This window comes from Haemorhous mexicanus, chromosome 9, assembly GCF_027477595.1.
Source record: "Haemorhous mexicanus isolate bHaeMex1 chromosome 9, bHaeMex1.pri, whole genome shotgun sequence".
Taxonomy (NCBI): domain Eukaryota; kingdom Metazoa; phylum Chordata; class Aves; order Passeriformes; family Fringillidae; genus Haemorhous; species Haemorhous mexicanus.
The window spans coordinates 5,348,611-5,364,447 of NC_082349.1; the positions used below are offsets into that span (position 1 = coordinate 5,348,611).

At 44.9% G+C, this 15,837-nt stretch overlaps 3 protein-coding genes across 3 annotated transcripts; 1 reads left to right on the forward strand and 2 right to left on the reverse strand.

Moving 5' to 3' along the window:
- Window positions 1–797: 797 nt before the first annotated feature.
- LRRC42 (leucine rich repeat containing 42) lies at window positions 798–7,352 on the reverse strand. Its single transcript, XM_059853757.1, has 8 exons — window positions 7,245–7,352; window positions 5,898–6,385; window positions 3,670–3,801; window positions 2,513–2,631; window positions 2,064–2,152; window positions 1,869–1,982; window positions 1,635–1,719; window positions 798–1,275 (listed from the first exon to the last, which is right to left on the reverse strand). The coding sequence occupies exons 2-8, from the start codon at window positions 6,368–6,370 to the stop codon at window positions 1,019–1,021; spliced, it is 1,269 nt and encodes a 422-aa protein (XP_059709740.1). The 5' UTR covers window positions 6,371–6,385; window positions 7,245–7,352; the 3' UTR covers window positions 798–1,018.
- Window positions 7,353–7,389: 37 nt separating this feature from the next.
- Window positions 7,390–9,838, forward strand: IFT25 (intraflagellar transport 25). The gene is made up of 5 exons (XM_059853782.1): window positions 7,390–7,599; window positions 8,066–8,172; window positions 8,503–8,571; window positions 9,112–9,155; window positions 9,614–9,838. The coding sequence occupies exons 1-5, from the start codon at window positions 7,502–7,504 to the stop codon at window positions 9,719–9,721; spliced, it is 426 nt and encodes a 141-aa protein (XP_059709765.1). The 5' UTR covers window positions 7,390–7,501; the 3' UTR covers window positions 9,722–9,838.
- Window positions 9,839–10,321: 483 nt separating this feature from the next.
- DIO1 (iodothyronine deiodinase 1) lies at window positions 10,322–15,768 on the reverse strand. Its single transcript, XM_059853766.1, has 4 exons — window positions 14,335–15,768; window positions 12,689–12,832; window positions 11,453–11,652; window positions 10,322–10,976 (listed from the first exon to the last, which is right to left on the reverse strand). Exons 1-4 carry the CDS (start codon window positions 14,924–14,926, stop codon window positions 10,911–10,913), a joined length of 1,002 nt encoding a protein of 333 aa, XP_059709749.1. The 5' UTR covers window positions 14,927–15,768; the 3' UTR covers window positions 10,322–10,910.
- Between the last annotated feature and the right edge of the window lie 69 nt (window positions 15,769–15,837).

The window sequence follows — 15,837 nt, forward strand, 5'->3', positions numbered from 1 at the left end:
TGTGCTGCTTTTCTTGGTGATTAATTATGGGAGCCAACAGTGTAAAAAGGAAGATACCCTCTGAAGAAGCAGTGGTAGGGGAAACCTGGAGAAAATCCTTGGCCTCATGAGGCCCAAGAGGACAATGATGAGCACTGTGCACCTCAGCCAGTTGTGATGGAAACACTCAGGGCAGGAATTCAGTGTTTAAGAGTTACCTGCAGCATTACAGCTGCACAGACCTACACAGAACAGGTCAGAGTGTCCAGGTGATTTACAGCTGATCTGTGTAATTAATATTTGAATTATAAATGTCCCTCAGTGTTTTCAGATGGAGAAGCACAGTTAGTGTATTGCAGGCACACTGAAAATGGGTTTTAAACCACAGAATGATCTCCAATGCAGTGAATTTGCTTGTAAGGGAGAACAAATTACAACTGCAGAGGATAATCTCTACAGCAACCTCATTCCAGCTCTCATTTCCTGGGCTAAAATGAGAAAGGGGACTTGTGTTCCACTTTGTGCTTCTGCAATGGCTCTTGCTGAGGTGTTGTTACTGCCTCTGCCTCCCGTCCCAGAGGTCTGTGCTTATCCTTTGTGCTCCCTCCCTCTGCACAACCCCATCAGCACAGCCTGGTGCTTCCAGGCTGAGGTTTCTGTTCTAGCAGCACTGTAAACATCCCATGGCACTGACAAGCCCAGTGCAGCTTCATTTCAGATGAGCTGCAGTGATTTGTGTCCTGCCCCTCGAGAGGCAGGAGAGCAGCAGGGATAGGAGAAGCTGTTTTGGTGAAAAACACCTTCATCAGAAGAGTTACTTAAGGATGACAACAAAAACTTTATTTGAAAAAATTATTATGTATTGAAAATATACAGTAGCATCACCAACCTTCTTGTCTCTATCCCTCCCCCAGCACAGGTTACCCCACAGGCATGTCACAGCAACCAGATTTAACAGTACTTTGTCACTCCCTCTCAATATGTCCAAATCCTGTCATCAGCAAGAGAACAACAAACAAAAGACCCACTTCTTTCTGACTCAGTAGGTATTTAACAAATCCCAATCCTCCACAGTGAGGCACAGATGCTTCTGTTTGGAAGTCCTTTCTCTCTCTTGTTCAGCCAAAGCTCTTTTTTTATTGTTCTTTAATTCATGGCTGCCTGCAACCTCCTTTTTTAAAGGTAAATGGCAATTTTCAATGTTTTCTTTATAAAACTGCAAGTTTCCAGATGCTTTAGTTTCTGGCTCCACCAGTGTGCATTTGACTACTTCCTCCATTCTGTGTGTCTTGCCATCTACAAGCAAAAATAACAAGTTCAGATTTTGGGAAAAACAGAATTATGCTGTAAAATGCATAACTTTGTGGTACAAACTGTTTTGGCCAAGCCAACTTGGAAATGTGCACAGGAAAAAAATACCATTTATATTTTGGACTCAAAATATTAAGGAAAAAACTCAGTTGTTATATGAGCTGTACTTGAATTATCCAGAAGTTTAACAAATGAAAAAACTCAAGTACGTTGTAATGCAGTTACACAAAGGGCTGAAACTGCATACCTGAGATACTATTTGCACTATAACCCAAAAAAGTATGGGAATAGACCCTGTAAAAAAGAAAATAAATCAACTTTGTGGTGTCCATGCAGTTACATACAGAAGTGAAGAGCTGTAACTCTGGATCTCAGATTATCCTGGGGCTTCATGGCCTCCAAAACTGCCTGCTCCCACTGCAGAACTGTCTGAAAGAACAAATGAAGCAGTTCAAATGTGTCTTGTAAAATGTACAGAAATATCATTGGAAACAACTCCATCCCTTGTTTTTTCCTATTCAGTGATTTTGTATTCTATAAAACAAATTTTCAAAGTGAAACAGTTTAACCCCCCTTACCTGCTCTGCCCATCCCTCTGTTTTGCAGTTACTGTGATCAAATTCTTTCAGAGGCACTTTTGAGTGAACCAGACCTATCTGCATTTGAAGCCGCTTTATGACAGCATCAACATCCTGGGAAAAAGGGACATAAAGCAGTCAGAGGGCAAGAACTTTTATTACACTTGTCAGTAAACTTTTTCTGATGATTTTTACCTTGAGACCTGTCCCAGAAATGTCCAAACAATTCAATTTCTTGAAAGAAAGAAGGTATCCAATTCCCACATCTGTGATCTTAGGGTTACCTGTAAGGCCAAGTAAAGTGAATTAAGTTACATGATGTGAAAAACAATTATCAAAATACCAAGGAAGTATTTGTTCCAAAAGCTAATACTGGAACAAGACTGACTTTCCCCCCGTAATTATCAAAATAGAAATATGTCCAATACCAATTCTCAACCTACTGAAAATATTTATGTAAGTAGCAAATGCCTGAGACCTCAGGTCTGCCCTGTGCCTTCTGGGAGGCTGCTGGTGAAATCTGGGGTTGAGCTCTTAGCTCATGGGAATCAACAAATTAATTGTATTCCTTCAGTGCTAAGGAGGATAAATTCTTTATCAGAAAGGACACAGGTTCTCTCTGTTATGAGACATGGAGCACTTACAGGACAAGTCCAGCACCAGCAGATTGTCCAGCCCCTTTTTCAGCACACGGACGGGCGCGGTCATCCTGCGCAGGCCGGCATCTGACAGGGAGTTGTCCTTCAGGAGAAGCCTCTTCACACTGCCAGCAGAGGTACAAACAGGGGGTTTATGGTCATTATTTCTGAGAGTTTTACAAAATGTCCTAAAACTCCGTGTCAGAAGGGTCATCCTCTGCCAAGCCCTACAGGCTCACTGTAAAAAGCAGCGAGGAAGGAGCCTGGCTTAGCAGGAGTAACAAATATCTTTGTATTTCCCTTTTTGCTCAACAGAAGCACTACTTGAGCAGCTATTCCCACAGCACCAGTGACAAACTGATCCTAGAGCCAAACATTTGCCAACAGAGACAATAAGCTTCTTTATACCCTGAAGTTCTTTATACCAAGGCTGCCAAACTGAAATGCACTCAAAACTAAGAAAAAATGCTTGGCAAACTGAGAGAGAGCAGATTCAATAAGTGATCATAAGCAGTGATTTTAAGAAAATAATGAGGTCTTATAGCACTGATTAACAAAACTCAGGAAAAAACATCACATTGAAGTGCTCTCTTCAGAGCACTTCAAGCTAAAACCTTGATGCAAAATGCACCAAAATCTTACAGCAACATAATATCCTTAATTAGCAGTCATCCTACCTAATGCTTCCAAAATGATCTACTTGTCATTTTTTGGTACCAAACAAAATTACAAAATTTACTGTTTTGAGATGTTAACTAACCAAATAATCAACCTCCTCCTTCGAGAAATCTTCATGGAGAACATTAGTTTGGTTAAAAATTTGGCTGATAAATTTCCCTCTTAAAAAAAGGAAATGTAAAACTGTTCCAAATGTTAACGATGCATTTCTTACCCAGACAGTGAAAATTATAAAAAGTTGATATAAAACACGAGAGAGTAAGTTATCTTGTATAATTTTAGTACTTTTTATGATTCAGTATGTGCTTTGTGTACAATAAATTCTGTATTTTGTTTACCTATACAGAACAGGTTTTACAAACAACCAAAATCTTCAACCTTACACTCGGCAGCCTGTGAAACTTCCCTCTAAAGTCTCAGCCTGATTCTCTGAACTGCTTAGTGGTAGGAAAGAAAGTGTCATTTTTAGCTCAAGAAATTGGTACCTAGACAGGGCCTCTTTGGTGAGGTGTTCCAGCAGCTCATGTTCATCTCCAAGTTTACAGCAGGAGAGATCCAAACACGTCAGCTCCCGGAAAGACTTAATTTCTTCAAGCTTTTCAGAGATAACCAAGTATCTGCAAACCAAAAAAAAACCAGAACCAAAAGCCCTCAGTGCTCAGGCATGTAAGGAGGTGTCTACATCCCCAAGTGTCATAAGCACAATGATGCACTCGTTTCTGCTAAGTACCTATGTGAAAATTGACAGAAATTACCCAGCTGCGCTAAGTACCTCTTTATGTGCAGCTGGCACACAACATGTCTGAATTCCCAGTCTTCTCCTTAGATCACTGTCATGGCTTTGATTTGATGCAAAATATTGGACTAAGAAGACTTCAACTTGCAAATATTGCTGTTAGGAGCTTCTTTACAGATTATTGCTGTATTATTTCAGGATAATGCAAAATATCCCAGATTATCATAAATCAGCTTCCCAAACTGCTCTTCCTCAGTGTCTAGGAAGGGTATAGACAAACCCACATTCATCCAGGGTTAAAATCCACCTCAAACATGGATTTTAAACAGAACAGGATAGCTTGTCAGTGGCAAAATTTTACTTTTTATATGTCAATAAAATGCTTGACTAGGGGTAGAAGTCCAGGACCGGCCAGAGCTGTGGCTACACCCCAGGCAGCAGTTACTCAGTGGGTTTTTTTTTTAGCTGTGCTGGATCCCTGCTCTGATTCACTCAGCAGCCACGCAAACATCTGTGCTGGAGCCATTCAGTAGGAGGCTCAGAGATGGGAACAAACCACTGAAGAATGGCAGGCATGAGTATGCAGTAATGAGCACGTAGCCCTCGATACCTCCCGGCAGTCACCTCTTGCTGTCCCTGTGGCTCCAAATCCACTGATCTCTCCTGAATTTACCTCATATTCCCCATGGCAAGACACACCCTGAGGTCAGCATCTTCACTGCATAAACTGGGGGTGATTTTTAATTTGATCCCTCCAGGAACACCTCTTTGTCCATGCAAATAAGAGGACCTTAATATCCTCCCAGGGTAATTTTACCCATCAAACCACCCCCCTCACACACCCTTTCCTGTGCAATTTGGCTCTGCAAAAAGCACAACATACAGTCAGAGCACAAGCCAGTTCTTGAGAGAGATTATTAGCTATGGGGGGTTCTGGAGAGAAGAGTGGGCTCTTTTAGAAATAAAATTCATCAGAAAATGCCTTAATGCCTTACTTCCTGGATTTCAAAGACTTGATACTTAACTCAGCTTTCTGTAATGGCAGAAGATGCCAGAAGTAGCTTAATTTCTAAATTAAGCCCATAAAATTATCTGTGCTAGAGATAAAAAGGGAGTAGGTTTAAAGGATAAAACAAAGGATAATTGACTTCTACTCAAACATTCCTACTGTGCTCAGAACACCCTTGGCACTTCAGATGAATATGCCAGTACTTTGATTTTAAACTGGATAAACCATTCCTTTTTCAAGTGTAGAGATGGAAGAGAAGGGTTCTATTACTGGGAAGGACTTCAGTAGGAGCAAGGCTTTAAAAACATAATCCAGTTTTAAACTTGGCAAGACTTTTTCAGTTAAAGATGTGGGCATTGAGAAGATGGAAAAACTAGTGCTGGACTGTAATCAGGACCTTGTTAAAGTACAGTCAATATGGGGGTGGCAACAACAATAAAATAAGGTCAAACCTGCCTGATTTCAAAGCCTGCAACTTACCCCCAAGTCTGTAGATTCTTCTGAGCCCCCAAAATGAGACATGACAGCAAGCTTATAGTTAATAAACCCAAACAATTTGCAAGGGTGTATTTTATCTGTACAATCAGCTAAGTGTGTTGAAAAGCTTTTAAACAGCAATTACAGAAACATCCCATGAAATGCCTGAGAAGGCACTAAGCACACGGATTTCCACAGAAGTGCTGATTATTATTGTTTAAAATAGTTGCAAGTTTAATCCTCCACATAAGATCCCCTGTTGGTTAAAACAGATGTAGTCTGTTACTTCTGATTTTTATCTTACAATGAAAATTACAGCTGCACTTGTAGGAAAGGGATGGGACAAAAGGCAGCAAGCACAAGAATCAGATAAGGTTCAGGGCATTTCATTAAAATTAGGCGGTGTTGTAAGCCCAAAATGTATTTTTAATTTAATTTAGAGGAAGCTTGAAGTGTGCTAGCAGAAGAGAAGATTTGTTAGGAACACTTACCTGTTCCGCAAGCACAGTGAGCACAGCACCAAACTGCCATAGGCTTCAGTGAACTTCTGCAGAGCTCTCAGCCCTGTCACTGGCTCTGTGAACTTTTGTCTTGCTTCTGCTGCTGAAAAGAGCTTTTCAGCAATCTGCTCTGGGAAACCAATCAACGAGTCAATGTGATCTACATTGTCAGAAATGTAACCCAGCACTAGGCTGAAGAGGGACTTGGCCGAGTAGCGGAGGTTCCCCTCCTTGGTGTAGGTGAAGATGAAATGATCAGTCCTCTGCCTCCTTGCCCTATCATCCTCCCTGTTCATGCAAAGCTCCACCGAAAAAGTTCTGGAAAACAGACTAAAAGGTCTTGCTTTGGGAGTGACATTCTGCACGCCGCCTGCACCCCGATTTACCACATGCAGCTTCCCATTTTCACGCACGTATATTGGCCCAGTATCCAAATGGCTTTCTGAGTGGAGACAGTACGACATTCCCCTCGACCAGCTCTGCAAAAACAAATCACAGACAGGTGAAGAACAGCCACAGAGGAAAACATGACCCAGGAAAGCCCCCAAAGCTGGCAGCTCCCCTTAGAACCCTGAGCATGGCCACGTAGCAAGGAGGGCAGGCTGTGTGGAGCACGGGTGTGAGCCGCCTGCCACACACCCCATCCGAGTGGGAACTGGACCCCAGGCTGGCTGAGAGGCCCGGGATGGATCCCAGGCCCGTGACAGAGATGGGGCAGCAGGAGAGGGTCTGGGGTTGAGTGGGAAGTGCCCCCACAACCAGGCCTGGCTCTGCTGCAGGCAGGAGCAGGAGAAGGAGGAGGAAGAGGAGGGCACATGTCTGACTGCAGCTGGGCAATGGAGCCTGCTGGAATCTCCCTCCCTGGGAGGATGGGCATCTCCCGGTGCCCCTTCCCCAGCCGGTGCCGGGGGGCTCTGGTTCGGGAGCGGGGTCCCGGCGGGGGGCAGGGGAGCCCAGAGCTGCCATGGCGAGGGGCAGGGCAGGGACGGGACCCTCTCAGCTCCCGGCCTGCGGGGCTGGCGGTCGGGTCCTGCGGGCGGGAGGAGATCGGGCCCTGCCCGAGGGGGTCCGGGGGTACCTGAAGGGATGGGGAGGCGGGTGCGAAGGGATCGGGTCCAACCCGGAGAGGGGTCGCGGCTCCGCTGGGAAGGGTCTGTGAAGGGGTCGGGTAGTGCCCGGGGGTGAGCGCCCCGTGAGCGGGCACAGCCCTGAGGGGTGCCAGGGGAAGGGGCACAAGGGTAAGGGGCACAAGGGGAGGGGGCGCAGGGGAAAGGGTCTCCGCCCGGGCAGGGAGGCCAGAATCCCGTTCGTTCCCCGATCCCCCCTCATCCCACCTACCTGCCCCAGGAGGGGCCGCGCCGTCAGCCGGGCCGGGGCTCGGCGCTCCCGCCGCCCGTCCCGCAGCGCCCGCGGGCGGCGGGCGGGGCCGCGCGGGGGGCGGGCGGCGGGCGGGGCGGAGCGGGGCACGGCGGGAGCGGCGGGTCCCGCCCGGCCTCCCCCGCCCTGCCAGGGGCGATCCCGGCTTCCCGCACCCGGAGCGGCCGCAGGGGGGGAGCTGCCGCCGTTGCCCGGGAGCGGCAGCCCCGCGGGGCGCCATGAGAGCCGCCGACTGGTGCCGGAGCTCGGCGGGGGCCGCGCTGGTCCTGGCCACGTCCAGCGATGCCGAGCACCCCGCCGAGAGCGTGGCGGACGGGTGAGGGCCGGGCGGGGGGCGGGCGGCGGGAGCGGCTCCTCCCGCACGGAGCCCGCCGGGGCTGGCCCGGGCTCGGCCCTTCGCCCTCACTGGGGTCGCCACAGCGGGGAACCGCTCGGGGCCCGCCGCCATTGCGCGCTCCTGTGGGGCCGCCCGGGTACAGAGCCTGCCCGGCGAGGTGTGAAAACCTCCAGAGAGCTGCCCCTCCTTCTACGGGGCACTGCTGAAAGTACCCCAAATAAAAATGCCTCCCCCGGCCCTTTCCTTCTCTTTCCCCTCCTCCTTTTCATTCCTCTCCTTCCCTTCGTCACCATTCCCCTGTTTTTCCACCCCTCCTTTTCCACCCCTCTTCCCCTCCTCTTTCCCCTCTCCTTTCCCCTCCATATTTTTCTGTGATAAATTCAATTGAAGATGGAATTATAGATGGAAAGCTGCGGTTGAGGGTTTTGTCCTGTTCTCTCTACAGAAGTTCCAAAACATTTTGGACGACGACAGGCATGTTCCCACAGGAACTGATTATTGGTTTTCCCAAATGTGTAAAAATCAGCAAAGTCGCCATCCAGTGTTATTTGGGTAAGACTTTGTGTCTCGCAGTAGGTAATATGTGCTATGTTAAAATGTGTGTCCGTGCCTTAATAAAAGTTCCCACAGTAGTGTCCCAGTCTGTATGTAGCCACTTTTAAGAGATTTATAAACATTTAACGTCACATAAAGATTTAATTTTGCGTAAAGATTCATTTTCACAAAGCAATCATCCTTCGTTTTCACAATCCCCATAGCTTAGAGAAAAAATAAATTAGTTAATGCTCTGAAAGTGTTTTGTGGTTGCAAAGTGATGGGATAAATATCAATATCAATAAAGAATCAGAACTTGTTGATATTTTGAATTGATACATATTTTAGTGCGGACCTTAAGGATTGAAAGAAGCACATCTAAAGACCCTGTGGGTTTTGAACAGTGTGTTGAAAAAGGTAAGACTGAGTTTGCGGGGTTTTGTGGGAGCAATGTTGGTCTTTTTCCTTGAATCCCTGTAACCCCTCCTCTATTTATTGAGCAAAGTGTGGGGTGATAATTGTTTTATTAGACATTAATGTAACAGTCACGTTTAAGTGAATTTTGTTAACACTGCTGCTCTCTGCAGCAGCTCGGAGAGTAAAATGCTGTATAAGGGCTAAAAGCACTACTTGTGCACTTTATGTTCCAAAAATTAAAAACAGGCTTACATAGTATAATAGAGTGCCATTTCCTGCATTGTTTGGCTTGGGGATTAGTTTTTTTTAGTGTCTCTTGGGTGACTTTTTTTAACACTGTAATGAGTGTGATATATATATGCACACACACTGGGATATTGCAAAAAAGTATTCTCTTAAATCACCTGTAAAAATAAAAAAGAACAGTGTCTATATACAGTGTAAATTCATTGTCCTTAAACTCACTTCAACTCTGTCTAGTGAAAACTTCACTGCATTGCACATTACTCTTCATTATTTACCTTAAAATATATTTTCTAGATTTGCAGCACAGAGAAGGGCAGCTTCAAGTGGAAGAATTTCCAGTGAGTATTTACAATGTACATCAGTGTTCATGAAATGGGATGTCTGGAATAAGTGGGGAGAAACCATAGAAAAACCAAACATCTTTATTTACAATTATTGCTCAGTTGGTGTTAAAGAGAGGAATTTGTAGATTGTGGTGTGAAATTGCACTTCCCAGCTGCTCCTCTGTAGATTATGCTATGAAATTGCACCTGCCTAGTGCTCCTGATGAGGTGCAAGGGCCCTTTCCAGAAGTGTGGCAATCTTCCCTCCTTCACTTGCTGCCTTTAAGGCTGCAGAATTCAGGAGGTGATGGGATTTTTTTGAATTGCAGGTCAAAGAACTTGATTTATGTGCAGTTCAAAAAATAGACACTGAAAGATCCAGATCCTTGTGGTTTAACAAACTTCTGCAAATGTGGTTGGGTAGTTTTGTTACTACAGTGAATGCAATAACATTTTTTTTATTCTTCCTGCAGCTTCCTGAGTTCCAAGCCACTTACTTGCGTTTCATCATCAAATCTGCCTTTGATCATTTTGTGTCAGTGCATCGGGTGATGGCAGAGGGCACGGCAGAGAACACTTGAGCCCAGCTTAAATTTGGGCCTCCACTTTGTTTTTTTATAAGGAAGTTACATTTTGATAGCTGCACTGCAGAGAATGTTTATTATTAGCACCTTGTATTAAAGTGGTTTTTGAAGGTATGGATGTGGTATGTGTTCCCTGCTGGTCTAATGTATGGAATAGAATATGAGCATATAGAATCATTTAGGTTGGAAAAGACTTTTAAGATGATCAAGTCCAACCACAACACAGTGCAGCTGTTAATTGTAGTAAGAGCTTTTTCATTTTGTAACCTAAACTGTCAGTCTAGAACACCTGAACATAACTGAGTCCATTTAAGGTAGTATATTTCTATCAGGGTTACATAATACATTAATTAAAAATCAATTTCCTATAAAATGTTTCCCTTGCACTCTGAGTTAAATAGGAAAAAAAGTCTGAGCTACTTAAGTGGGATGCATTACTTCCTACTATCAAACAAGTCCTTCAGAAGTCCTTAAATTGGGAAGTTTCTGATCAGCTCAAACTCAGAGATTATTAGAATGAATATAAATATCTGCTATTGCTTAGAAATAACCTGGGGGAGAGAGGCAGGGCAGGAAGGAAAATAATCTGAAGCCAAATTAAGTGTTTTGATAGACAGACTTTTAATACTTGTAGATCAATCCCTTGTTTCTATAAATATTTTCTAGAATCAGGTCACAGCCGCCAGTGCTTTAGGCTGGGACCATCATAACAAATACTCATGGAAACAGATGTTAATGGACATTGCTCAGAAGCCTCCTGAAGTCAGTGAAAGGGAACATTTTATATACACAAGTGCAATGTGTATAGTAATGTGAAATCAGTTGCTTTGCATGCTCGTGGACTCTTGCAAATGTCACCACCCTGAAGTTCATCCTGCAGGATATTCCTTAAAAGTGTAAATGTTGGTATCCAGAGCTCAGTGGACTCAGCTCCCACATTACTGCATGTGATACAAGAGTAGTAAGTTACTACAGAAGTTGGTGGTGTAGGGATGACACCTGAAAGCTTCTAGACAAACATCATGAACCTCATTCAGATGCTCCTTGCATAAACACTGCATATACAACATTGTTCTTTTCTTCTTCTCTCTGTGGCTGTTTTTAAATTCTATTTTTGTCCCTTAGACTACGACATATTCTTTTTGAACTTCTTTATCCAGATAGTTTCTGCTTCGAAGTCCTTTTTCTATTCCAGTGTTTCCAGGATGGCCCGTATTTCCTGGGGGTGGTAATTCCAAGGCCCCACTCCTCCCTGCAAAGGCAATAAAATGACACAGTGATGCTCAAGCAGAGCAGAAATCCTTTAGAGCACAGCAGCTGCAGCAGAACTGTGGGCAGGTGTGCCTTGGGCTCCCTTTCCACTGGAGCCATCCCTGGGAGATGGTTACACACTGGTTACACCCTGCTGTGTCACTGGGACAGAGCCAATGTCTGGATCCTGGAGGTGGGAAGTGTTCCTGGATTTCACAGCTTAGATGTACCTTGGGTTACTAATGAGCCAAAAGATAAATATTTGAGCAAGGCTGAGGTGCACATCAAATATGTACATTATAAAGGCCCAGACTGGTTTTGCTGCATTTTCATTTCTCTCCACATTTACAGTGCACTGTGAAATGTTTCGCTCTCAAACAGAACGAAATACTGACTGTTAAATGTAAAGCAGTCTCCAGTCACCTTGAAACTTAAAAATCTCTGTATACTGTGCTGATTGGTGCTGACATTTTTTACCTTGTAGATGACCTTCCCTCCCTGAAGCATGTAGAGTCGCTCTGGCAGTGCAGCATATTTTGAACTGCTCAGGTTTTCCATAGTGTCTAAAACCACTGGACACAGAGGCTGATTTTTCTGAAGAAATTGTGCTGCAATTTTTCGATCTTCGAGGCTTCTGTGGTTTTTAATAATGACATTGTTTTTAAAAGCCCATCCATCTAAAACAAATGAGGAGGGGATTTAGCAGTGAAGGTTTTGAATAGGTACAAGGGTGGACATGTACTGTGTGTCATATCCCAAATCTAGGTTAAAAGAATCTTACAGTTTATTCCTAACATCAAAATTTGCTATGAAATGAAAACCCCTCTCAAATTATGGCACCACTAGAGCTTTCCAATAAGTGGTCCCAAGATCTGGGTTTTTTCCCCCCTCATCAAACTGTATTTTCTTCTTGCCCCGGATTCAGAAATATTTGATGGATTTTAGCTGAAATTTTCCCACATAGATCTACCTTAGAAAGACACCAGGTGGGGAACATGTATTGGGTAAGATTTGTCAGTGTTGTTCATTTTGCTTGATTGTACTTATTAAGCCTATAAACCAAAATTACAGGTCTGTGAGAAGTGAAATGTGAGCCAGGCCATGCCTTTGTTTATCAGAACTATGCAAACAAACATTCCTCTTTACTGGGAAGAGTTGTGTGCAAACATTGTGTTTGCACACAACTCTGCCCAGTAAAGTAGAAAAGAAAACTACAAATGTTAGGTTTTAGAAAAACATTTCATCCTGGGATAAAACCAGTGCCAATGTGTTACTTAGAATCCAGTGTAGATAAACGAGTGTGGTTTGTTTGCTTGCTGAATTTTTCAAATTGGAGTCTGCATCCTGCTCCTGAAAAATATTAACAACTAATTTTTTTTTTCAGTCAACACATAACATATTGTACACTTAACTTTTGTTCTATGAAATGTCTTTTCTTCCTCTTTCCAAAAGGAGCTGTACTAACATTGAGAGGCAATTGTTAAAAAACACAACTATGTTCTTCACATGAGTAACTCAGTGTAAAGTCAGAAGTGTAAGTAGAATCTTAGGAGAATTAGGGACACAAACTGGTGCCTAGATGTGGTGTTGCCACTTGATTTGAAGATTTCTGTGCTGTTTGCAGCCCCCTCCTTTGCTAGCACACTTTTTTTCCCTAAAGGAAGTGACACATTTGTAGCTGTGGTTGGCATCACTGTGGTGTTTGTACTGTACCTACTGCATGAGCTTCCTCGATGTAGATGATAAGGAAATCTGCTATTGAGCTGAAATCTTTGATGAGCTCGTTGAACTCATCAAATTTTAGCATAAAAGAAGGTCAGGTGCAGCTTCCAAAGTTCAGGATTAAAGGCCGGTTATCTGGGGAAGAAAAAAATGTTTTGTGGTTAAGCAAAGGGAGGAAGGACAAAATTAAATACACTGAACTGAGCCTCTGGTGCAGGGATTCCTGGACAACATCAAGTCACTTCATAAACTTCTCCTAGGTCAGTAAAATCAGCAGCAGAACCTCTGTATCTCTGCAAGGTGTTTGTCCTAGCCTGGCTCTATCTGTGCTGCATCCAGCAAGGAGTTTACCTGAGGGAACCCTGCCCAGTAAAGGCAGGAGGCACTCTGCACTCTCACAGCTTCTCTTTTCCTCATCACAAGAGCCAATTAGCAAGTTACCAACATTTTTGGGGGGTACTGATCCAAAATGGGCATCTCAGCCTCCCTGAGACCCTTAGTATGGAGCAACTTCAAAAATACTAAACATGGCCTTCTGCAAGGTTATCCAGGGACAGTGGTTCAGGGGTGGGCATTGAGGACAGAGTCCCAGTACCTTTTCACGTCCAGATTTTTTTAGATGTGTCAGTTCGAGCTGAGCTGAGGGGAAACTGCAGACTTTTAAGTCATGCATCACAGTCTTTCATGCTTTCAATGTATTTCTGCAATTTCCTGTTCAAACAGAACTCTGGTTATATATTATTATTAAACTAACCTTACACTGGCAAAAGTATCTGCAGTTGCTTACAAATTAACACAGTGTTGTGTTTATGTTGGCATCTGTTTGCAAGGCCTTGATTTAAGAGGGCTTGCAGGATTTTTAAGCACCTCTTTTAGTCTGGTTATGCTGAATTCCATTAAATTTGTCCAAGACCTTTCTGGCATGGCTTAACTTAAAAGCTGCTGCTAACCATAGATCCACATCCTAAAGAATTAAATAACAGTGGTACCTTCCTGTAGATACTGTGTATCTCTTCTCCAAATTTGCAGCCCATTTTCTACATAAATATCTATATATAATTAGGGATGCAGAGTGAGAGAAAGATGTAATCCCTCCCGTGGGGATGGAGGCTGCAGCTTAATGATTAATTCTACGTTCTGCTGAGATCTCAGTGGGAGGCAGCGGACAAAGTACAAAGCAGCTACTTCTGCTTTATTCCCAGCCACTTTAGATCTGGAAAAACCCACTGTGTGCTTTCTAGGCTTTAGGCTAGCTAAGAGAGCTGGTGTGGAATTTTCTGTATGGACAGGGAATGACAGCCAGCACTCAGGGATCATTGCACACATTTCAGTTCTGGGCCTTCCCTCCCTAAAACAAATTATTACCTCGGCTTTCAGCAAAAAGTGTTTCCAGGCAGAGCCAGCTCTTGCAAAAACTCAGTGGTGTGAAGGGATAGCATAGACAGGGTGATAAATGCAGGTTATTTTTGACAATCAAGAAGCAGCTGGAGTAAATGTGCTGCATCTTCTCCAGCAGGTGAGCTCTGGTGGTCTGCACGTGATGCATTCTGTTGCCAGCTGCCTGTCCCTGCTCCCTCAGCAGCATCTCCTCATTTATGCTCTCAGCAATTACTGAAATTACTGACTCAATTACTGACCTTTCATGAAATCCAGGAGGTGACAAACTTCCCCGCTGAGGGTCACCACTTGTGTGTTGGGAGCAGGGTGTCCCTCGTAGGCTTCATCCTCCAGCCTCTTCCACTTCACCTTCAGCACAAACTGCAAATACTTGAAGCTGAAAAAAGTCGGGCCCCAGTTTTCATAGCTGAACTTTGGATTCCTGTTCATTCTGCTCTTTTCGCCCATCTTTAGGATGTATCTTTTCATGGCATTGGGGAACAGTATCATCAGTGTTTTGCCCACAACAACAGACAGAGTAACCTGCAGAAGGATCAGGATTTTCTGTAGCAGAACCCTGATGCCCGACATGGTGGTGGAGAGGTCTGGTGAGCACAATGCGAGGCAGGGGCAAAGGTACAGGGTGACGGGGAGGGAAAACATCCACGTGTTTGATTGAGTTTCTGCCTTAACTTGCACACTGTCCTGTCCCTGCACTTCAGCCCCTGGGTGAGCAAGGATCCTGTCAGCAGTGCTCCCTCCAGCTGCACCAAAGTGCAGCCAGGGAGGGGGTGTGGTACTCACTGCAGAGCTGTGAGGCTTATCCACAAATGGCTTTACAAATGAGGGCATCTAGATCAGGGTGTTCTCCCTGAATCCCATAGTAAAGACTAAGGTGCTGATGCTTGAGGCCTTGGGGTGATGCAGATGCTGTGCAAACAGTACCCTGTTCCTCTTGCTCTGACTGCTCTGGGGCTCTGCTGCGTTCCAGCATTTGGCTTTTTGGGGCTGAAGGATTAAGAAAAAAAAATTTAAAAGTGTGTGTGTGTATATATATATATATATATATATATATATATATGCGCTCCAGTATATATAATATCCAGCTGGTCCCCAGCACAGGAAGGACATGGATCTGTTGGTTGGAGCGACGCCTCAAGAGGACAGCAAGATCAGAGACCAGAGGGATGCTGTGAGAAAGGGCTGGGAGAGTTGGGACTGTTCAGCCTGGAGAAGGCTTTGTGGCACCAGAAGGGAGACGAGACAGATGGAGAGAGGCTATTGACAAGGGCGGCAGTGACAGGACAAGGGGGAATGGCTGCAAGGGCAGGTTTAGAGTAGGTACGAAGGAGAAATTCTTTCCTGTGAGGGTGGTGAGGCCCTGGCACAGGGTGCCTAGAGCAGCTGTGGCTGCCCCTGGAACCCTGGAAGTGTCCAAGGCCAGGCTGGACGGGGCTGGCACCAACCCGTTCTGGTGGGAGGTGTCCCTGCCAGGGCAAGGAGATTAAATGAGATGAGCTTTAGTGCCCCTTCCAACCCAAACTGTTCTGTGTTTCTCTGGTAAAAAAGTTACCAAAACACGCAGTATACGTCTGTAACAGCTGTACAAGCGCATGATCGCCCACAGCGCCGGTATGTTCCCTCACAGACAGCAGCCGCCGCCACACCCGACCCACCGCGCTCGGGCTGCCGCGGGCCCTTTAAGGGGGCGGGCGGGCGCGCACGCGGAAGCGCGGCGCGGGCTCTGATTGGTCGGTGCCAGG

Bases quoted from the DNA above. Each gene is read 5' to 3' on its own strand.
- LRRC42 (XM_059853757.1), bottom strand. From the start codon at position 6,370: ATGTCGTACTGTCTCCACTCAGAAAGCCATTTGGATACTGGGCCAATA. The intron at 2,632-3,669 runs GTACCAATTTCT...CTCTGCTGGCAG, and splicing joins ACCAAAGAGGCCCTGTCTAG to TGTGAAGAGGCTTCTCCTGA. The intron at 1,983-2,063 runs GTAAAAATCATC...CCTTTTTCCCAG, and splicing joins TTTCTGGGACAGGTCTCAAG to GATGTTGATGCTGTCATAAA.
- IFT25 (XM_059853782.1), top strand. From the start codon at position 7,502: ATGAGAGCCGCCGACTGGTGCCGGAGCTCGGCGGGGGCCGCGCTGGTC. The intron at 7,600-8,065 runs GTGAGGGCCGGG...TTCTCTCTACAG, and splicing joins GCCGAGAGCGTGGCGGACGG to AAGTTCCAAAACATTTTGGA. The intron at 9,156-9,613 runs GTGAGTATTTAC...TTCTTCCTGCAG, and splicing joins TTCAAGTGGAAGAATTTCCA to CTTCCTGAGTTCCAAGCCAC.